Source organism: Taeniopygia guttata, chromosome 3 (assembly GCF_048771995.1).
Source record: "Taeniopygia guttata chromosome 3, bTaeGut7.mat, whole genome shotgun sequence".
NCBI classification, from domain to species: Eukaryota; Metazoa; Chordata; class Aves; order Passeriformes; family Estrildidae; genus Taeniopygia; species Taeniopygia guttata.
In genome coordinates, this window is record NC_133027.1 from 90035091 (window position 1) to 90057797 (window position 22707).

The 22707-nt window shown below is 38.2% G+C and overlaps 1 protein-coding gene across 9 annotated transcripts in view; it reads right to left on the reverse strand.

The window, feature by feature from the left end:
* Positions 1-22707, reverse strand: part of USP34 (ubiquitin specific peptidase 34) — a 112962-nt gene that overhangs the window by 47835 nt on the left and 42420 nt on the right. For 8 of the 9 annotated variants that reach the window (XM_030268774.4, XM_030268771.4, XM_030268769.4 and 5 more), the window contains exons 9-28: positions 17247-17328; positions 17062-17154; positions 14960-15085; positions 14465-14594; positions 13864-13899; positions 13381-13511; positions 12327-12943; positions 11417-11631; positions 9566-9681; positions 9355-9482; positions 8001-8090; positions 7402-7497; positions 6264-6346; positions 5529-5683; positions 4551-4664; positions 3279-3378; positions 2975-3134; positions 2438-2564; positions 2194-2341; positions 453-553 (exon numbers count right to left, since the gene is read on the reverse strand). In XM_030268774.4, the coding sequence (XP_030124634.4) occupies positions 453-553; positions 2194-2341; positions 2438-2564; positions 2975-3134; positions 3279-3378; positions 4551-4664; positions 5529-5683; positions 6264-6346; positions 7402-7497; positions 8001-8090; positions 9355-9482; positions 9566-9681; positions 11417-11631; positions 12327-12943; positions 13381-13511; positions 13864-13899; positions 14465-14594; positions 14960-15085; positions 17062-17154; positions 17247-17328 (2848 nt within the window). The remainder of the gene's footprint in view (positions 1-452; positions 554-2193; positions 2342-2437; positions 2565-2974; positions 3135-3278; positions 3379-4550; positions 4665-5528; positions 5684-6263; positions 6347-7401; positions 7498-8000; positions 8091-9354; positions 9483-9565; positions 9682-11416; positions 11632-12326; positions 12944-13380; positions 13512-13863; positions 13900-14464; positions 14595-14959; positions 15086-17061; positions 17155-17246; positions 17329-22707) is intronic. The other variant, XM_030268770.4, reaches the window with a different exon arrangement.

Here is a 22707-nt window from a genome sequence, read left to right on the forward strand (position 1 = left end):
GGCCCAAGTGCATAAACAGCAGAATGAAGAGAGAGAAACAAGAAGGATGGGACCTCATGGGCTGAAGCTGTAATTGGAAAATTAACTCCAATATGCAAATGGAGCAGAACTTAGAGAAGTGAGAGACCTTTGTGTCCAGTCCATTTTGTGACCACTTTGGGTGTAGCCGTGGCTGGGCTCTTGTGCTGCCCAAGGTGGATCCATTAACGATATCCTTTTAATAAATCCCTACTTTATTCTTTAACTCTGTCCAGCCTCTGTTCTAGGTCAGCCTTCCCAAGGCATCACACTCCCGGTTCTGTCCCTGAGGCTGGGGAGACTCCAGTCCTGAGTTGGTATCAGGCCAGGGATTGATCACACCCACCCCACCCTTCAGCAGAGCAATCAGCTGCAGAACACAAAAACCAAGCCTTGGCCACTGCTCTCAGGGCCTGCTCTCATGCTGCCAGTACCTGCATATCCTTAAACCCCAGCTCATGGAGCGTTTTCTCATCATAGTCAGTTGTCAGTTCGTGCCCAGATGAAATCATTCTCACAGGTCCCATGAGGCCACCTAGGATAAAAGCCTATTTCAGCAATATTCTGGAATCCTAGTTTCAGTTTCACAGTTTTAATAGTACACATTAAAACTGTGTGAGGCACAGTTTTTTGCCTCAGTAGAGGCAAAAACTTGATGCAATTTCCTCAAGAAAAGTGGTTATTACATTAAACTAAATTTACTTGCATGTATTTGCAAATAACCTTTGCAATACCAGGTCATCCAACTTTGTAGTGAAAAGTGTTTATAATACAAATTCAAACATGCCTTCCATATTTTGTAGTAAATGACACTATGCCACAGAAGGATAATAGAAAATGATTGTGATCATTAACAAAATGCCCTTGTACCATACACTTGTGGTCAAATCAAAGAAGCATTGATTAATCTTACTTAAGTGTAAGTTGGAACCAAAGAAGTCACACCCACTTCAGAAGGTAAAAACTGAGAACACCCTGCAAAGAACTCAACACTGAACAAAAAACCTGAACCATTAAAAGATTAAGAATTAAATTCCATTTGTTGCAGACAACCAAGCCTCTCTTCTAACAAGCAGACTTTGCCCAACATGACCACGTTTCTAAAATGCCAGTTACAACGAAAATAATTATTTTCTGCTATGTGGTGGAAAACAAGACAGTCTCTTTACTAAAACTGCTTCTGATGAGTAGCTGGAAAAGGATTTTACAAAGAAGGCAATTAATGTGTCCAAAATTCAGTCTGGTTTACTTACATTGTATCTCATTAAAACCTGGTTTTTAGAAGTTGGTAAACTGTGAAGAGCAAGTCTGAATCATGTTTAAACATATACTAATAGTAGTGTTGGAAAGAACTGTTCACAGACAGAATATATTCAGATAATTATTCGTTACATGCTAACTCATGCTTATAATGAGAAAGAAATCCAAGAAAATATAAAGATAATTCAGAAAACATTTTGAACAGCAATAACTGATAAAAATGCTGTAATATACAGTATCAGGAATATAACATCCTCTAGAAGGATAAAGCAGGAATTTTCATTTACTCATAAACACAAAGAAGGAACAACAAGGGGATGCATATTCACTATACAAAGCAAGGTGACATTCTAAATTAGGAGCCTCAAAGCAGAACAAAGAATAATTTCTGCTACTGGATGACCATAAATTAAAAAGCAATTGCAGGACTAAGGAAAATCTTCCACCTGACTGGAACACATGTATACAGAGCATAAATTATGAATTTCAATTGTGGCTTCAAACTCTGAATCAAATGGCAGAGCCAGAAGTGTATTAATCAGATAAAGTACAGAATAAGATCCATGGAAATGGAGAATTTTATCAAGTCATGTGCAAAAGAATCTAGAGTTTACAGAAAATAATATCAAAACAAGAAGAAAAATAATATGAGAAAAAAAATCTATTGGAACATGGAATTTGAACAGATTCAAGGACTTAAAGGATTTAAATTTTCTTTGCAATTTCAAATAAATGGTAGTGGCTAAGAAACAACACTATTAATTAGAAGCAAGGGTAATACTAATTCGAACTACAGCTAAAGAAGCTAAATCATAATACTTGCTTAGCCAGGGCATCTGAGCAAAAAAAAAAAAAAAAAAACACCCACAATCATTTAAGTTGTAAAGGCAAAATCTCCAGGTAGGAACAGCTCACCAGGGAAATCCCCTTTGCGATTGCTTTGGCCAAACTCCTGAAGCTGTGCTTGCTGATTTATCTGCTCCTTCTGCAAATTTTCATACCAATGTGTGACTTCTGCTCTGAGATCAGCAACCTGATCACTAGGGTACATTTCTATGGTCATCTGAAAGAAAAGAGGCATTTTATTTTCCCAAGAGATCTGTGGAATTACAAGCATTTAGCAGGGGAGGGTGTGCCTGGAGAAGGAATTTTCACTCACCTTGTCAGGAAGTCCAGCTGGCTGACAGACAATCCTTAGAGGTAGCGACTGTTTGTCACTCAGGGCTTTCAAGTGACTGCTGATACCAGTGCCTTCTATCTGCCACTGTCTCAGGTGATATGCAAACCTTAAGCAGGGAAAAACATGGAGAAGTGTTTTTGTCAAAGCCTATTTGACACAAATGTTTGCTGAACAATGAAAGGCAAAACCTGCAAATGTCATTTTGATTTTTTTTTCAATGAGAGGAAGTTATTGACAGCCTTGCTATGTTTCAAATAAAATTAAAATAACTTTGAAGAAGTTTCTTTGTTGAGGGATGGGGAAGCGTGAACACATCCACGTATTTTTATACAAGAAGGGCCAAATCTGTTAACTGTTTAAACTTTATTTATTATCTTTCACAATTATTCCCTACTGTATTTCCTTTACACAAAGAAACCACTCCTTAAATTAATGATCACTCTTAACACACTCATCATTATGGTAAGAGGAATAGAAATAAATTCTGCATCCAAATATATCAATAGAGTTGTTTACCTTCTCCTAAAAGCCTCCAGATGTGTTTTGAGCATTAAGAGCCCTCTTTCAATAATGGTCAGACTTGAATGAGAGTCTTGCTCCAGGTTACTCGAAGCTATCATCAGACTCTCCATACACTTGCTAATAAATTCCTGTTCTTTCTCCAGACCAGTTTTACCTGCAATACCAGTTAAAGTCAATTTATAGGCACAGCTTTGGAACAATGCATTTTAATACTACTAATAATAAAAGGATAGTGCTGGGTATTGTTTACAGCACTTTAAACAGCAAAAGAAAAAAAGCGCAAAATGAAAGCTGATACCATTGATGTAGTAGGAGTTGATGTACTGGATGGCTGCTCGACTGACATCTCCAGACTGTGCCCTTAAAGCAATGCCCCAGAACTGGTCCATGCCACACAGCTGTTGGACAAAAGGAAAACGAGCACAGAAACAAAATATTGCCTCATTATTTTACTGGGAGTGAGGGTTTTCTGATCTGAGACATTCTTTTTACCTCTTGACTCAATCATTAACAACATCTCATTTTCTCCACTGCTTGCACTGTCATCACTGCACACACCAATTAATACAGAACTCTAAATTTCTCAGAAACATTTTCAAAGTCAAAAATGAGGAGAACTGGCTGAAATTCAAAATAGCAAAATTTCATTTTTGACGAACAGGAGTACTTCTAAATGACGTCCTAAAACCACAACTACAATTGGTATTGCAAGAAAAAAAAATGCCTCAAATCAATTCAGAGAATATATGTGAAATATAATTTTATTTATGAAATAATTGCTCTGGATAAAAAACTTCTAAAGCAGCAATACATAAACTGAGGCACATTTTACAACACATTTTTAGTTATAGTTAAGTGTAACGACATATATTTGTATTCCACGGACAGATTCAAGCGAGATCTCTGTGGTTGCTCTTGGGGGAAGAGGTTTATTCAGGATACATTGTGACCCTGCCTCGAGCTGCCAGACACAGCACGTGGCTGGGCCTCGGGTGATGGGGGAGGGGAGAGACAAAGAGGAGAGCAGGGACTCCCGGAGGACTCTCCAGGAGGGGAAGGGAAGATCCAAGAGGGCGTCCAGCCCCCTGGAGACCCTTTATCAAAGGGGGCTCCAGGGTGGGCTGGAACAGGACCTGGGCCAATGGGGTCACAGGCACCTGATGGTTCAGGGGAGGGTTACAGATGTGGGGTGAACCATACATTCTGGGGGGTGACATGGGAGAATCCATTCGGCTTTTGGACCCCGCTGAAGGTGAGGGTGATTGTCCAGCCAGTAGGGGGCGTTATATTCGTCCTGGCTGTACCATTGTGGTTCTTAATCATATTTATCTACCCTCCCCAACAGTTAAGTATGAGTAACAGAATGTCATTTGACTCTTCTTCATTAGACAAGTAAATGTTACAAAGCTGTTTTTTAAACTCAACAGTGGATATAGCTCAGTTATGATAAACTGCACAAAGAGATGCAAGCAACAGGTATCACTTTTTGATGGTTTCCTATCTTTGCCTTGAGAGACAAAATTCACATGTGCCAGAGAGAAGAAAAGCAAGAGACAGAATCCAGGCTCACCTCGGAGTTGGAGCCACCATCATAAGCACTCGTAGCCAGTCGAGCCAAATTACACAAATGCTGGAAGAGGTTTAGACCAGTCATACTGATAGTTTCAGGTTTTAGCTGTGGCATCTAAACAAATGCAAAAAAATGTCAATGCTGAAACAGACTAATTACAGGGTATTTATTTCATTAGCACTGTTACTACTCATCACTGCTATTGTTAACCCCACTCAAATGTAGTAGATCAAATAGATTTGTTCTTGAAAAAGATCATACCCTGAGTTTTGGACAGAATAAAAAAATCAAGTATAATTGGCTTAAACAGGTCACCACTGATTTGAACTGTAACAATGCAGAGGGGAAAAAAAGTTACTTAATTTTAACATCAGCCGCTTAACTTATCAACAGCAGGAGAACTTGTTAGCATACGTGCCATCCATCCAGAAAAAACTTATACATGTGCAAAACTAGACAAAAACCTGTGTAATCTTGGGAAATAACTAGACTACATTAATTATTGCAAAATCTATCAATTTTGTAATGTCACCTGTCAAAATAGATAGAACACCTTGGAGAAAGCTCTGCATGTTTGTCTTTTCAGCGGCTGTATTGCTGATATTTGTAGGCTCCTCCAAAAAAGAAAAATCCATTTTTCAGTCAGGTGGAGCTGTACAGCAAAAAGCAAACTATAGTTTTGTGAAGTTTTTTTTTTTTCCAAATTAAAATGAAATGCTACACAGCTGCAGACAAACACATGGGCTATTTGTAAAGAAGCACTCAGGTAAACTGCAGTGTGAAAAGAATTCCCACTAATCAATTTCCTTCCTCTCTTCAAGCAGTGAAAAACCTTTGCATGACAAGCAGGGACCTCCTGGACTACTGAAGAGATGATTTCCATAGAAACAATTTTAAATGCAATAAACAGTGTTGATATGGAATGAAACATTCTAGTCATTATTGGAATTTTAAGGCTGCAATGAACTCTGCACATACCTTTTCCAAAAAAAGATGCTTGTAAGTCTCCATACCCATGGCATGCTGGTCTTTACTCCGTACTTGATTCAAGAACCAGTGTAATGCATCATCATAACATTCAGAATCTTCTACTAAGCAGTGCCACAGGATATCCACTTGTTCTAAACTCAACCCTATAATTGGGGAAGAATTTTTAACTATCCTTTATAACACCAAATATTCCATAAAACCCAAGAACACACAGAAAAATCAGAATATTTCTGTCAGGTCACAGCATATAAATGTATTGCATGACAATTCCATTATCTATAGTGAGACCACCCAAATTTCAATTGTAAAAAGTGTAATTTCTTTCTTCATAAGGAAAATTAATTTCTGACAGTATTGGAATATGAAGAATTATTTCTTTTTGGAATATAGTACTCCAGTAAAAGACCTCATTATGGACACTAACAATTATGTACCATAAGTACATAATGTATTATTTTCCTTTAGTAATTACTACAATCCTCTTATTTAGAAAAACTGCAGCACAGAGAACATGAAAATTTGTTCTCACAGAACTGCAATAGAATTTGAACTCCAGTGTTGGTTCTGTGCCTTTGCCAGAAAATCTTCCTTCTTTTGAAACTGTCTCAGAGATTATTCTTAATTGTATGTTTAAAATAACATATTAAGCTGACATGGATTGTTAAGAGGTATTTTTGTCTTACTCTGGGGTGCTTCTGTGGTAAGACAGCCTGAAATACTCACTGAAATGATCTGGGGATCCCAGAGTTGAAAACACACATGTCAGAAACTGAAGACGAACCTGAACCTCTGCACTGTGGCTGTATCTAAATGAAAATTTGGACAAAAAAATGGAAGTTTGTTTCATTGTTTATTGCCATAACTTCTATCCTACTCACCCATGTGCCTCTTAAAAGCATAAATAATTGTTTCTTTGAAATTTCTTTCTGAATTTCTAGTTCAGTGTATGGCCCAAACACCACCTGAAGAGGTTGCAAAACCACCTCAAACAGCAGAATGACACAATATTTGTCGCTAGATAAAGTCCTTTTTCTCTTGGGAATTGAGAAGGGGGAATAGGAGTGGGGTTTAGGTCTTACAGTCCAATTCAAGTGTATCATTTTGTCACCTTGCAGGATCTACCTTATTTTTTCCCCTAAGTTGTAAAATGCTGATATTTCTATTCTAAATTTCCCATTCCAAATGACACAATTTCTTTATATTAATAAAAATATTTTCATAACCTACATAAAATATTGACTTTATTTCTATTTATGCGGTAAAAGCAGCAGAACAATTTCTCATTTTACCTGAATGTAAAGGATCCCACCTTCCTAAGTAATTCCTCACTTAAGCAACATCTAATATAAAGCATGAAGTTAGATTTGAGTAAGTTAAATTGGACCCACAAATAGCAACATTTTTCAGATGTGGGTGCCCATATTGACGTTGACATCTGTCAAAACATGAGCAGCCTCTTCCTCTGGGACTGGGGAGCTGGAAATTGCATTGCTTGTTTATATACACCTGATTTTAATCACACAGATTAAAAAGTGCAGATGGATGTATTCAAACAAAAAAAAATCATGTGAAGGCTAATGACAAATTTAAAACTAAAACATTTGAATGGTTCTAGTATACGAAATCACTTTAAATTAACTTGAACATCAAAAACACAAATATTCAACATGACGTCTAACAAAAAAATGACATGAGTTGGGGTTTTTTAAGAAAAAGGAGCTATTTAAAATGTTTTTACAGACTTTTGTCTCTCTAAGCAGGAAATGTCCATACAGAAAGTCTTTATTTACAAGAACACATCAGCAGCAACACTGATTAAAACCATAAAATATCAAACACTCCAAGTCAGCTGTGTACTTACAGTGCATGTTTATGTCGTCCCTCTCTGACTGCCTGGATGTAGTGTACCAAATTATCAAAGAAAAGTTTCATCATATTTAGTTCTTTTTCTGCCCACCTGTGGCAATTTAAAGGACAGAAAGTATTATGGTTTGCTTAGAAAGATCAGAAAAGCCCCAAGAAGCAGAAAGCTATTACAGGAAAATGGCACACACGTAACTCTCCAGAGTAAACATTCAATTTTCCATCTCAGGAGCATTTTCCAGTGCTGTACTCTCTTCTTCCTTGCAATCCTTATGGTTTCCTAATGCTATTTTCAGGTGCAGGACTGACAGAACACTTCCTGTGGAGCCCATGAAAACTGTTCCTAAAGGCCCTAATTCAGAAAAGGTCTAACTCAGAACTGGGCATATGTTTAAATGTCACATCAAAAAGGCCAAGAAAAATTGCTGATTATCAGTCACCTTTTCAGAAGTTCTGTCAGTCCATTCTCTACAGTTACAACAGGCAGTTACATGGTTTGTTCTGCTAAGGAATGCTGAACTCTGTATTATCTTCACCGTTCAAAGGGTTTTATACACCAAAGGGCCCCCTAAATTCTTGGGACAGGATCCTACTTACATTGTTATCCAATGTGTATCATAGCTGCTCCCAAATTGCTGGAATGTTCCAAACAGCTTGGGAAGAAGACGAAGTGAAACTACTACAGATCTAAGAGAGAAAACAACACATGATTGTTACAAAACTGAAATCACTGATTGAAAAATTCCTTTGAGAATTTGTGAGCAAACCAACTAAAGGAAAGTGCTGTAAATCACAATCATAGAGTGATTTGGGTTGGAAGGGACTTTAAAAGTCACTTCATTCCATCCCCTGACAAGGGCAGGGACATCTTCCACCCTCCACTATTCCAGGTTGCTCCAAGCCCCGTCCAACCTGGCCTTGAACACTTCCAGGGATGGAGCAGCCACAGCTTCTCTGGGCAACCTCTGCCAGGGCCTCAACACCCTCACAATCAACGGTTTTTCCCTCATGTCTAATCTAAACATACTTTCTTTAATTTTGAAGCCATTACTCCTTGTCCTGCCACTCCAGGCTGTTGTAAAAAGTCTCTCCGCATGTCCCTTCAGGAACTGAAGGCCACAATTAGACATTGAAGCCTCCTCTTTTCCAGGCTGAACAATCCCAATTCTCTCACAATTTCCTCACAGGAGAGGGGCTCCAGCCCTCTCATCAACTTCTCTGGAGGTGCTCCAACAGGCTCATGTCCTCTTGTGAAATGCCCCATCAAGTCAACCAATTAAGTTTTCTGAACCTGAACTACACTTCAATTTCTTTACATGCACATTTCTTGGACACACAGCTGAGAATAATCTCTCAGCATGCTTCTAACTCATCTCAAAAAAGCAGCTCTCAGCAAAAAGGTAACACCATAACACAGCAGGTGATGTCTAGCATTCATCTGTACCATGAAAATAAATTCCACTTTCACCAATACAATATCACAGCTTTGGCTGGTATTAAAACAAGTTATCTGAGGTCAAGGTGCTCCTTCCTCACAAAAACTAGACCCCCTAACACACTTGGTGGAAAAGAACTTGTCTGCTCCTCAGCCACTTGTGTGTGAAATCTGAATATTCAGTATAAAATGCTCAGGCCAAGGCACCTGACCTTGCCCTCTACTCACTGAGGTGCTGACCTGATTTTACCAAAGGCAGGAAAGCAGTAAGCTCTGGCACAAGGGAGAACAGACAAATGCAACAAAATGAGAAATTCAGGACACCATAAGAGAAAGAAATGGAGCATCAGAAACATCCACAACACTTAGGAAACTATTTTTATTCTTTTGCTTTTGCCTAGTTTAAGTTGTCTTCCTGTAAAATGAAATAACCATTATAGCCAACTAGGATTTCTGGTATGTTGCAAAAATAAAAATAATATACTTATAAAACAGATAATTTATGATTGAAGTTACCTGTTGTTTGCTAAATTTTCTAAGCAGCCTTCAATAAATCTCATTCGAATCTGTCTGTCAGTGAACCAGCAGACTAAAGAACAGAGCAGCTTCTCTGCCTCATTTATTAACCCTTCAGAGAGATGAATCTATAGCAAGTAGAAAGAAAGGCCAATGAATATTTTGTATTTATTTTCTTCTTTTAAATAATGTTTTCTGGTATTGGACTCACTGCATCTTCATCCTGGACCAGATCCCAGAGCAGTGTATTTCCTTTCTTACAAACATTATCCAAATTAATGTCTGTCACTGCATTGCTGTTGTACTGATGTTTGTGAACTGCTGGTCCTGCACAAAATAAAATGACTATTAGTGAACAAACAGAAGGAGCCATCTGAATTGAACATTATTGCCTAAATGCACAAACAACAACACATTTTATTTGTTAACTTGGGCTATTTCAAAGTGCAACAACATTGTAATTGCAGCTTTTTTTACATGTGGGTTCTTAAAAGACCATACCATACCCAACAGCCAACAGGGCAGTTGGGCCAATATTTACACTGCTTTTGGCTAATGGCAAAGTGCAATTAAAAACAGCACTGAAGTACGAAAGATGTAATTGCTTTTTAATTTAATTCATACTGTAATTAATGTATTTCTTAAGCTTTTCTGTGGTGCCATGGTCCAAAGGGAGTTATCTCCATAAGCACCAGGGCAGGAATGCAGGGAAGGAACACATTTCAATAACCTCCCCTCCTACTATAGGATTCCATTCATCCAACTGAAAACCAGGGAAAACAAACAGCATTTTCCCATGTGCTACACATCAAAGTGCAGGATTTTATAAACTCATAATGTTTTCATAAACACTGATAGACATTTTCTTTCCTCTCTGTGCCCACAGCTGGCACCATTCATTGATCTACTATTTAATACTACTTCCATGGAACAGCAAAGTCAAGTAGAAAATTCAGACTGCACACAGAACACTGTAATTATTTGCACATGCAAAACTAGGGGGGTCAAAAATAAAATGCACTGAAGGCCTCACACTCAACCAGCAATTTCAGTCTTTAGTTAGACAAATAATATCTATGGAAAATACTGAAAAAATATGCTGATTTATAGATTTATGAAGTTTTTAATAGTTTATTCAACTCTGCAGTGTAGAAAAAAAATCCAAATTTTCAATGTCAGGCTAAAATTATTATCATAAAAACTTCTCATTCAATTACTTCAGGGAAATATATAAAAAGCACTGGGTTTGCTGTCTGCTGGACAAGAGCAAAACTTGGTTTTTGCAGGCCAGCAAAGAAAAACACTGAACCTTTCACCAAACCTGCTCTCCATTATGTTTAAAACCAGGGTAAAAGAGAAAAATAAAGCTGCCAAAATAGCATATGGAAAGATTATATAATTCCCGAGAAGTGTTTTAGGAGCATTTTAAATTGCACCCTGAAGTAAACCAGAAGATTTAGCAGTGTAAGATGAAATAGCATAAAATGACCTTTTTATAGTAAACTCCCAAAAGTATCAAGTAATCTTTTAAGTCATTTTTCCAGAATTATCTTCTCTAGAGTCCATTATGGTTAACTAATTTATAGGTTAATTTATGATGTCAAATGTACAAAACCATAGTAATGTACACCCACCAGCACAGAAAATCGCAGAAAGTTTTAGACTGGAAAATCCTTTAAAGAGAGTCTTGCATTTCAGTACTACCTTTCTTTACACTTAAATAACCTATTAGGAAAAAAACACTTACTAGGTTCTTCTGTGCCTTTATTTGTTTTAATTGGCATTCAAAGCTCCAGATGAAATGGAAAGGTGGGGGATTTAAAAATATAAACAGAGCTAAAACACAGCTAAACACAAATGAATGTTTCTGTGTTGACAAATGAACACAGATACAAAAATTCATCTCTTGGAGAAATATTAAGGTCTCAGCAGTCATCATGTTTTTGGTTTTTTTTTTTGACAAATACAAATAAATTATTAAAATAATTTCATTATTTCAATTACTGGAGACTAATTCAAAATGACAAACTAAGTTTTTCAGTTGTTCCTTTATCACTCTTACCTTGACTCAGATGTTCATGATAGATAGAGGCCAGGTTTGGGAGATGCTGCTGAAGATGAGATGTTAGCTCAGCATGGGAATTAATCTGTACTAGCTCTTCTTCACAGCCAGACTCTTCCCCATCAAAATCTGCCATATTTTTCTCTGATTTCGCACTGACTTGAGAACTACTGCAGCTGACATCATCTGCACTAAGCATATCATCAACCATATGTCTGTAAAAGAAGAGTATCAGAATGGACAATATCAAAGAGGAAGTTGTTTATAGCAGAACACAAGTGAGCAGACATCTCCCTAAAGCTAAAGTCAGAATGAATCATGTGTTTGAACAACAGAATTGGAAAAACAACTGTAAGTAAACTGAAGGTCTCACTAGCATGATGACTGTGTTGCCTTCTTAGTGTTAACTAAATGCAGCATTTTCCAACATTTTTTAACATCTTCTTAAATGCTGCCTTATTTATTCAATACCAAAACTTAAGAAAAACCTTTAATCAAACATTAACGAATCAGATATCTGTGTAAATGTCTGTGATAACAATCATCTCTGCAAGACAAAATTATCCTGAGGTACAGCAGAATGTCCACACACCAGTTTCTGCCCAGATGTAGGATTTTGTTACCACTTTTATTTCTGTTATGGAAGGAGTCAGAAGAAACTGCATCAAGGGAAATATAGGCTGGATATTAGGAAGAAGTTTTTTTACAGAAAGGGTGATAAAGTACTGGAATGGTCTGCCGGGGGAGGTGGTGGAGTCACCATCCCTGGATATGTTTAAGAAAAGACCGGATGTGGCACTCAGTGCCATGGTTTAGTTGAGGTGTTGGGGCATGGACTGGACTCGATGATCTTTAAGGTCTCTTCCAAACTAGTAATTCTGTGAATTCTGTGGAATGCCAAGCTACCTACCCATCGTGGTGGTGATGGTGGTGGTGATGGTGGTGGTGGTGCTGGGGCCCAATGAACTGTCGACAGTTAAATAACTCATTCCCAATAGTTTCCCCGAGGAAGTCCCCTGTGTGAGTAATACAAGAATCTTGAGAGCCTTGTGAAATGTGAGCAGTGCTCATTTCCCCTGCCATGTCGTGCTCTGCATCCTCAGTGTGGGGACAGGCATCGAGCATGCGGATGCGATTATCCACGGGTGGCACGGCATCCGCATTGAACACGTGCTCCTTGCCCGCCCCATTACTGGCGCTGCTCCTCTCCGACGCCTCCTGGGCATCTCCTAGGCAAATGCCCGTTTGGGATTCCAGTTTTCTGCCTCGTAGATCTGTGCTCCTGCTGCTTTTCTGGGGGTTGTGACTCCTGTCTTCTTCCTCTTCATCCTCCTCCTCTTTGAGAGCCTCAATATCTGCAATGTCTTCCGACTGCACCTCGCTGCCGGGGCTGCCGGCAGACTGGCTGGCGTGACTGGAGTTGGCCTCGTTGCTGGATCCATCACTGTGGCCACTGCTGCTCCCAGGCCCACTGCTGCCATCCTCACCACTGTTGGCTGTCTCATCAGAGCTTCCTTGCATGGATTCCTGAAATTATTTTGGGTTTTTTTCAGACTGGTGGAAAAATAAAGCACCACTGGAAATACATAATTAATATCATCATCGTCATAATTCAAGCATGATTCTTCCTTTAGGAGGAAATATGTCACATCTACTAGTTCCTATTCACTCTTTCTCAATCTGGCTGCCGATGGCAAAATGCTCCAAGCAAGATTCAGATTTAATAGTTGATTTTCTGTATTACCTGGTTGCTAACAGGGTGTATGTGCAGACTTTGCATGTGCACAGAGCCCCAGTGTGACAATGTCTTGCTGTCCATTACTAAGAGATTAACCTAACTGAAACACTATTTAAATGCAGCAATACATTTGTCTGAGGTAGTTTTGAAACAAGGACAGATAAAACATCATTTTTATAGCTACTCAGTAACAAAATGGTTCCCAGATTCAGACCCACACTCCTACCTCTGTGTCCGAAAGTCGCTGCTGGACATGTTTCGTTCTGTTAATCAGCTGTTCCTCCATTTCAATGTCACTGCCTCCACTCTGATGGGTGTCACTGTTGTCACTACTTTGAGGGCTTGCTGCTGGTGACCCTAATTCAAAACCACATTTCCCAGTTACTCTGTGACAGGTAATTACTAGAATGTAACAACATTGCATAAATCTGCCTCAAATATTGAGCATTCTTCCAGCAAACAGGGATATAACTTAAACTGTGTGTACCTAAATGCTAAAAATTTCACTTAGAACATTGAGCATTTTACAATGTTTGTATTTTGATGTCTCTTTTGCCTCAGTTATACAAATTTCCTAGGTTCTACTCAAAATATCATTTCATTTGATTTCTCATAAAAACAAAATTTCACATTTAATTCTGTTCCAAATCCAAAAGCACTGTAGAATCAAATGAGTCAGACTATGGTGTACAACTAAAACTATACTTACAAGGGGAAGGGGCTGCCCTTCTGAGCTCCTCTTCTTCTGAACGAAAAAAACAGGATGGAAAAATAAGCGACCAAAAATCATTTTTTCAGCATATAGTTGTCAATGATTCATGAAAGCCAGAAGTAAGAAGAGAAAGAGAAACTACAGTAAAATGGCTTGGCAGCACCTTTAGTAATGACTGTGGGGAAATACACAGTCAATCAGAAAACAAAACCACCAAATCAGAAAGAGCATGTAATGCCAAAAAGTAGGTAAAAGACAAGTAAGCTTTTTTTAAGATTTTGTGCAGCTATTAAGTTACACATGTGAAGTAGAATAAGAACAGTTATGGATCATTTTCTGAATTAAGAAAAAAGAAAAATACAGATTACTCTAGCTATACAAACAGAATGGATCTGAAACACAAAACTTTGCAAAAGCACTCACAGACTTTTCATGCTTTCATCTACAGCCTCAAGTTCTGCTGGAAAAATATGCCAGCATGACACTTTTAAAAAATACTTAAAGGAGAAAGTTCTATAGCTGCTTTTTGTCCAAACTCAACATTGAAGACTATGAAAATTCCAAATTTAACTCCCAGATCTACTGGAAAACCACACACCTTTTTTGTTTCCCATGGGCAGGTTGGTACTCAGTAAAGATGCAAAGGAGCTTTGTTTTGACAGCTGCGCCTTAGCTGCCAATGCATTATTCCACAGGGCTTTGATCAGCATGGATGCCAAATACAAGGTCTGGAAAGAAAACCAGGGAAAAGTCCCATTAAGCAGCAGGTTTTGAATAGTAAGACCCACTGTTCATTTTTCTCTAAGCCAATATTACAGCTCACCAAAATAAACTCATCAAAATAAACAACTTAACTAAATAATGTTGTGTGAAACACATTTTAACTTCAGACAGGAATTAAAATCTTCCTTCAGCAATTACGTAATCTCTAAAAATTATCCTTCAATGCTAGGAAAGGTGCAATTGAAGAAACATGACAAATTTACTCCTAGAGTTCTTGCATTCCTTGAGGAAGACAAATCCATTATGGTTGTTTAACACTCTCATTTAACTGCTTTTCTCGTGCCAGTGATGTTGCTGGCCTTGTCTTTACCTGTTCAGTGTGAGCACTGGGATGAAGAGTTGAGACAAGGTTAAGGAGGTGCCTAAGTGGGACAGGGTCCAAGTTTTTGATCAAAGAAGGAAACAAGTCGTGTATGTAACGACTGCAGTGCTTCAGCTACAAGGTACAAACAGAGAAGGTAACTGGAACAGCAGAACAAACAAATCAAATATTGAAGCAAATAAACATATTTGCACAAATTCTCAGGTGCACTTGTCGAATAATTTGAAACTCCAGTGGATTTGCAATTTTGACTCAAGTAATTTTGACACTGTAAAGCCTGCAAAGGTACAAATCAAGTGCAACAATTCCTTCCTTAGTTCTAGTTTTGAGAGATTAGGTGAAAAGAAGAATATGTCACATCTACTAGTACTTTGTTTTGTATTTGAATTTAAATATAACTTCTAAAATATTAAGTTTATATGCTAAATCTGAGGGAAGCAGTATTTGCAATGATTACCTTATTAGCAGTGGTAAATACAAATAAAGACTACTCAGGAACAGACTGTGTGAAGATTATAAAGAAATCTTTTGTCTTTCCAGTTATGGATGTCAAAAAATATGACAGTGTGTTCAGCTAACTACTCTATTTCCACATGAAAGTGACAGCGCTCCTGGATGACTCCTCTTTGGTTAAATGCTGCTTTTAACAGAGACTTAAAAGAGTTCCATTACGTTTGTAAGGATGTTGTTATTCAAAAAATAAAATAATGGTTACAGGAAATTTGTAGAAAAAAATTTCTTACATTTATTACCACACTTGCACCTCAAAAGGGCTTTTTTAAATGATTTATTTTATTTTGCTTTCCTGGCATTAAAATATCTGTGTCAGCATTTACTGCGTACACGCCAACTTTCACAGGATTCACAGTGCAATGAAATCACATGGATTTGATACAAAGATGCATTTAAACATCTTGAGATAACTTCAACTTAGGGAAGATGAATTTTTGTCTAAAAGCTCATTTTAAAAAGTGGAAAATACACTTTACGGCCTTCTGTTCTTTCAGTCTAAAGGTGTCAGCCTTTTAAACAACATTAGAGGTTTAAGCCTTTTACAGGAAGTGATCACGACATACTTAATTCTGATATCAAACATACTGTGAAAATATCACTATGTCATAATGAACACTTAAGCTGTAAAAGCATTACCAGAATTAGGTAATTATATTATTCCTAAAGCAGTATAAAATACATTGGAAAAATCCAGAGGTCAAACAGTGTGTGACATACTGTGTGAAAACATCAAGGAAGTGAAAATACTGTTTTAAAATGTAGTGTAAAATAAATAATTATTAATTACTCTGACACAGAGAAATGGTGGAGCAAATGGTATTCCAATGAGCATTTAATTAACATTCCAGCTGTAATGACAATGGACCACACTGGTTCAGAATGTGTGTTCAGTACTATTTGATTGCAATAAATGACAAAGAAATATTGAACACATAAAAAACCCTCTTTAAATTCTAACCTGTTATAACAGCATGCTCCCTAGGCCTGCCCATGCCTATTGTATTCAAATCCCCTAAATAAAAAATGTCACAACTTAAAATAACAAGCACAGTGACCCATTAAAAGTAACATACAAATAAATTTTTCTGAAGGCAAAAAGCCTATCAGAGTTTCCAGCTTTAGCAAGCAAAAAATAAAATTTCAGTGCCTTCTATAGATTTTAACAGCAGCAGAGGAGCACAGCTGTAAACTTCACTGCCACAATTTTCCCTTGATTGTTCCCACCAGGAGTACCAGAAATGGAAGCTACAATACACAGGAGCAAGGCAATTTAGCACAATACTAAAAATATTGCAACTACTCTACAACCTTCATCCCCATTCTCAGTGAAAACACTCTGTCCTTGCTATACAACTTCATTTTTTATCTTGTATAAAAGTAGCCAAGGTGATTTTTTGCATCTAACAAATAACTCAGTAACTGTGGCAGTTACCTAACTTGACATTTTGGTCAGCAAAACACACAGACAGCCAAGAAAAAGCAAAAAACTCAACTTTACGAATGTGAAATACAATCAACTTATCTTCTATTTTGTTTTTCTTTTATCACTCCTGCAATTACAAAAATTCAATATATACCTGTGCAGCAGCCCAAATGCAGTCTATATGTTGAGTACTAAGTCTCCCTTCAGCTGCAAGAAAATTCAGAATCACTTGGCACTGCTTGATGATCTGCAAAGTGAGAACACAGTGAGGAAAGATTTACTAGAACAACAAGTTCATGCTCCATGTTTATACCAAATTTATAATAATCATATACAAACCTCAATATGTAAATTTGGTCCAAAAATGTGCTCAACTACATTGTTGCTGATAAGCCAGTCTGCAAGTTCTTTTGCAATTGACCTGGAGATGAAAAAAGAGTGGAAACATAAAATGATCTGCCTGTAATATTGACTCTCTCTGCTCTCCTCTAGCACAGCACATCCTGCAAGTTGGTATCTGCAATTGTAGCGAGGGCACAAAAACCTTCTGAATACAAACCATGGTCAATGCTCATTTTTCCAAGCAGGAAGCAAATTTTTTTTTTTTTTTCTTTAGCTGGAAGACCAATGCCAAACATCAACATTTCCCCTCTGGATCATCAGCAAACATAATCAATAATTCTACTAATTTTATTAGTTAATGTGCAATAGACCAGGTGCAAACAATTCCAAAGACCTCACAGGTAAGATTTTGACACTGCTATTTAATCCAAGTTTATAGTGAGACTTCAGAAGTATTGAAATGTAGCTAAAGGTGGGGGTGATAGAAATTATTTTCTTAAGGATGCCATGGATATATTTTTAGATTCTCTTACATAAATAGCAACTCTCCCAAACTATTTTTGCCATGGTCATACTTACACATATGCAGCACACAGATACTTCCAAATTCTCATCCATTCTCATTCTGCTCATCCATACCAACAGGGAACTTACCCACTGTCATTCCTTAAGTAAATATTCAAACTGACCAGGACAAGGAAACTGAGTTTTCCAAAACAAAAGCTGAACTTCCAGAAAGCATTGCCCTGTCTGCAAAGCAGTGCATAAGCTCCTTTTTACTCCTTCTCTTCAAGCAAATGTTTGTTTACCCCGATTTTGGCACCAGGAGCAATTACAGGACATCAAGAGTATTTAAAGCCCAGCTTTTGGTTTGAATAGCCCTGGAATAACAGAGCTGTGTTTCACAGGGAGGAGAGGATGGAGGGAGGGGCTGCCGTAGAGGACTTGAGGAAGAGTTATTTTTACCACTTCTGCTCATGTCCCACTTATGGTCACTATTAAAATCCAGGACTGCCAATCTTTATCATCCTCAAGAAGGAACCAAGATTCTCTAGGTAAAAAGAGATTGCCTTTGTAGGTTTTCCAAACAGGATTCATTACTCAGGGCCACATGCCAGTGCTTCATGTGTTTTGAATTGCCTGATCCTCATGGCTGAGCTCAAGGAGCAAAGCTCCTGTTACTCCACATCATTTCTGGACTGTTCTCTTCTAATTCCGTGACACTAGGAATCAAATATTCTCACACTGTTCAAAGATAATGTCCCACAATATTTAAGGAATGACTGGCCTGCAACGTACAAAAGTTTGCCAACAGTTATCATTTATGGCTTATCAATAAATGAGTTTCACACTGTAAAGTCAGTTTGACAGAGGATCTGCCCAAAGAGGAATTGAAAAGATAACATATGTTCCATGAATCCAAGATGTCTTTAACTTCCCACAGAGCCTCATTTTAAAATCAAACCAAATCCCAACTATCCCCACAACACAAAAGATGCCCACCCAACCAAAAATTTGGCACATGCACATTTCTGATTCAGCCAGGGCTTGGATTTCTGGCTAAACAAGGCTGAAGGAAGACCTTTCCTTTCTTCTTGCATCTGAGTTTTCCAGCCTGCAGCGCTGAGAAGGAATCCCAGATAAATAACCACTGCTAGGCTCACTGGCAATGCCAGTATGAAAGGACACATTCCTCGTGGGGTCTCTTTATCCAAACCCTTCTGCTCATAGCACAATAGCCATTAGGCTTTGTATCCAGTCATATGTTGCACTTTAACCACTCCAAAGGAAAGAACAAAAGCTCTCCTCCAGAATGAGTTCCTTCACATTTTATTACATTACCATGGTAGTTCTCTGTCTCTAATTCACACCATGTTTACTCTGAAAAACCACAGATAATTCTTTTGAAGGAATGCCTTTTTTAATGGATGTATTCTCAGCAGCAACAAACTCTTTTTCCTTCTGGTGAGCTCAACTCTAGTAAAACAACATCTAACATTTCTGAAGGTAAATGTGCATTTGATATGGATTTGTTGAGGGTGACCAAAAACAAGAGGATCCTTGTGCAAGGCAGAATGAAGCCCTTGTGCTTCCCAGCAGAGAGAACTGCTCCTCCCAGAAAATCTGGCTGAGGGCAAAGCAATCAGTACCTTTTAAAATGATGAAGTTATTACTCCCACAAAGTGTTTAGCTCTCTGATTTACTAAGGAATATATTTACAATATCAGATTCAAGGATTCACCAAAAAAGCAAATTTCAGTGTAAATGAAGGGTATCTGTCTTCTATCCTGAACAATTCCATTTTAGCAAAGGTTTTCCTGAAAAAAGTAACTCTTTTGTATTAAAGGAAATGGTGAGAGTGAAAATCATGCATTATGATCAAAGCATAAATGTGCTTTTCCCTCTCACATCAAAGTAGCAGCACAAGGAATGGCTTTACAAATTAGATATCCAAATCAGACAGACTTTAGGAGTAAGAAAATTCACTTTGAGAATACAGTAGCTGTTTATGGTGGATTTAATAACTGGATAGCAATAGGAAAAGTTATTTAAATAACTTGATACTCTCTATGGCTCTGTGTTGTGGCTGAAGGAGGAGAAGAGACTAAAAAGGCAAAGGTAGCAGCTACTTTGGTTTAATTGCCTCTAAATCTCTCTCACACGGGAAATGTACATAACAATCCATTACTCTGTAGAATTTTTAATGCAAGCTCACTGATAATTCATGTCTGTCAAAAACAACTGGTTTACTTCCAAGAAATGTACTTCAAGCACTTTTGACGTGAGTTTCCACAGGCATTCTATGAGACTGCAAGGAAGAGAGGGGGAACTGTGCAGCTGGTGATGTAACTTGATGTCTGGAACTGCACTGTATTTTGTTCATTCTTATCTTCCAGTTTATGCATTTTCCTGGTAGGTCAAAGAACATCTCTCTATGAAAGGACAGGGTTAAAGTCCTGGAAACATTTTAATCTAAGGCTGTGGTGCAACACTTGGTACCCACATGATGACCCAAATCTAGGAATAAATCCCACAGCAAAGTAACCCCCAGCAAAGAAAACCTTATTTATTCAACCACTCAATTCCCCACGAAGCTACAAAAAGACACCAGCTCAGAGCTGGATGGAATGCAACAGCGAGTCCACAACGTCACTGAACACAGAATATAAAAGCTCCAAGGGAAAAATGCAGCTCTGGAGCTGGCAGCTTGCAATGGAGGAACACTAACACCTCTTGACAACATCACTGAAATAGGATCTATAGCACAACAAAGGATGTGAAACCCTGATCTCAACTATACAGGATCAGAAATGCAAAGAGGATACAGAAGGCACCTTCCCAACACACGTTCAAGCACATGTTTTTGCTTCTGAGCACAAATTTTCCTCTTTGATGCTCTACAGGCTCTGAAACCACCACTCTGACATCATCTGGAATATTTGTTTAACTGCTGTGTGGGCCACAAGAAAGAAACATTAGTGAGCTGAATGAAAAAAATTCACTTTTTTTCCGCCCCCCCCCCCCCCCGCCCCAGGAAAATCTGAAAAGATGCCTAAAATGGAATAGAGAGAGTAGAAGTGTTTAAATAACGCTGCCAGAAACTCAAGTCAGTAAGTTTAGAAAAAAATTGAGAAAGCAAGAGTTAACACAAGGTAAAACACTGCAGTGAAGGGAAAAAGCAACACAGAACTTGCAACTGAGTCTTTCAATAAATAAGGAAAGAAAGGAGAAGAAGTATTCCAGTTCTTTCTGTTCACAGGTGAAAGGAATTTTGGACCTGAAATTGCTCTGTAGGAAGCTTTTCAAGTGAGGCTAATCAAGGTTTTTAAACGAGTCAGGAAGTTGCCTCAGTGTCAGCCTGGAACCTGAAACCCGAATACCTGGCTGCCTGCCAAGTGAAGAGCAAAACAAAATCTCTCTTTACAGTGTTACTTCCAGAAGCTGACAGTGTTCTCACTAAAGAAAAGACCAACACCTTTTCCTCTTGTGGTCCAAGTAACACCAAAAAAAAAAAAAGAGTATCTTTCACTTCCTGAAAAGCATCATCATTTTTCACTAAGTGACATCAGCGAAACAGTTGCAGGAATCACTTATTCAAAGACTGAGCCTCTTCTGTTCAGGCTCGTTATTTTTAGCTTCAGTAGATTTCACACTCCTCAGTACCTCAGACTGCAAAGAATTTGGTTCTATCTTTAGAGCCAGGAACAGCTAAATTAGAAGTCCATCTCTGAGAGGTATGATGAAGTTGAGTGGCTGAGACATTGCCCACATCTGGAGCATGTACGTACCCAGTCAGCACAAAGCCTCAGCCCTTGAGAAGGCAGGGAAATGAAGTCTCAAAAGCCACACAAACACCTGCAGCTACAAAACAGATCCCTCTGTGTCAGCTTTCTGCTGCTCCCAAGTGCAATTTGTGAAATCCACTGTTTTCCTAGACAGAAGATGCTTTAGCTTGTTTTACCATGGAAAAACTACAGTGCTGAGGATAAAGATGGGAAGCTACCATTGCAAAATATTTGCTAAAAAATCCTGATATTAATTCTGAACAAGGAAGAGCCAGGACTAACTGAAAGCTTGTTGTTTTTTTTTTTTAAAGGTACCTCCTGCAAACCCACCTTATCAAGATACAGAAGGAGAAATCCCAAAGGTTGACAGTTCCAAACGCATCTGGAAAAGTCAAAACATATAATGGGGATGACCAGACATAATGCAGGACATCTTCTTTTGGCAAATCTGCAGAGGCTACAAAGCTACAAAATAAAACTTAAGACTTCCTTTCTCCCCTAAGGAAAGAACACAGGAATGAAAAGCTTTCCTTTTGCTGCTCATTCAGTCACTGCCAACTCCCTAAATGCCTTTTCATCCAAAAATTTCTCATGAGCAGAGTCTGTAATGAGAGGGAAGCTTTGTACTCAGCAAACTGGAGAAGCGAGACATTTTCCCCATCCTTCTGCTCCAGCACTTTCTGATTATTTGGCTGGTAGACATCAATGATTCCACAAGATATCTGAAGATGAGCAGCAATGTTTGATACTGGTTTGCAACCAACCTTTCAGGTAAAACGCCAGAACAACTGAACTTCTGATTTTTTTAAAAATCACATACTACAAAAGTAGAAAAGAACCTTTTCTCTTCGTGCTGCATTCCTTTCAAATGACAGCCTGTTTACAGATGCCCCTGCCAAGAAAGTAATATCCCAAAGGAGAATTTGACTATTTCCTTCAGCATTAAAATAACTCTGATGCTCTTGCAGAGTACATGTGCTCTTCTGCAGGGAAATTTAACCACTTTTCTCTTTTTCCACCTTAAAAACTTCTCTTTTTTATATTTGACACAGAAAATCAAACAGCTCTGTATTAGATTTAACTGGCACAATCACTTGTTAATGTTTCTACGACCTAAAAATGACCTCTGTTTCAGATTATCAGTGTTAGGGAAGGAGAAGAACTGGATAAAT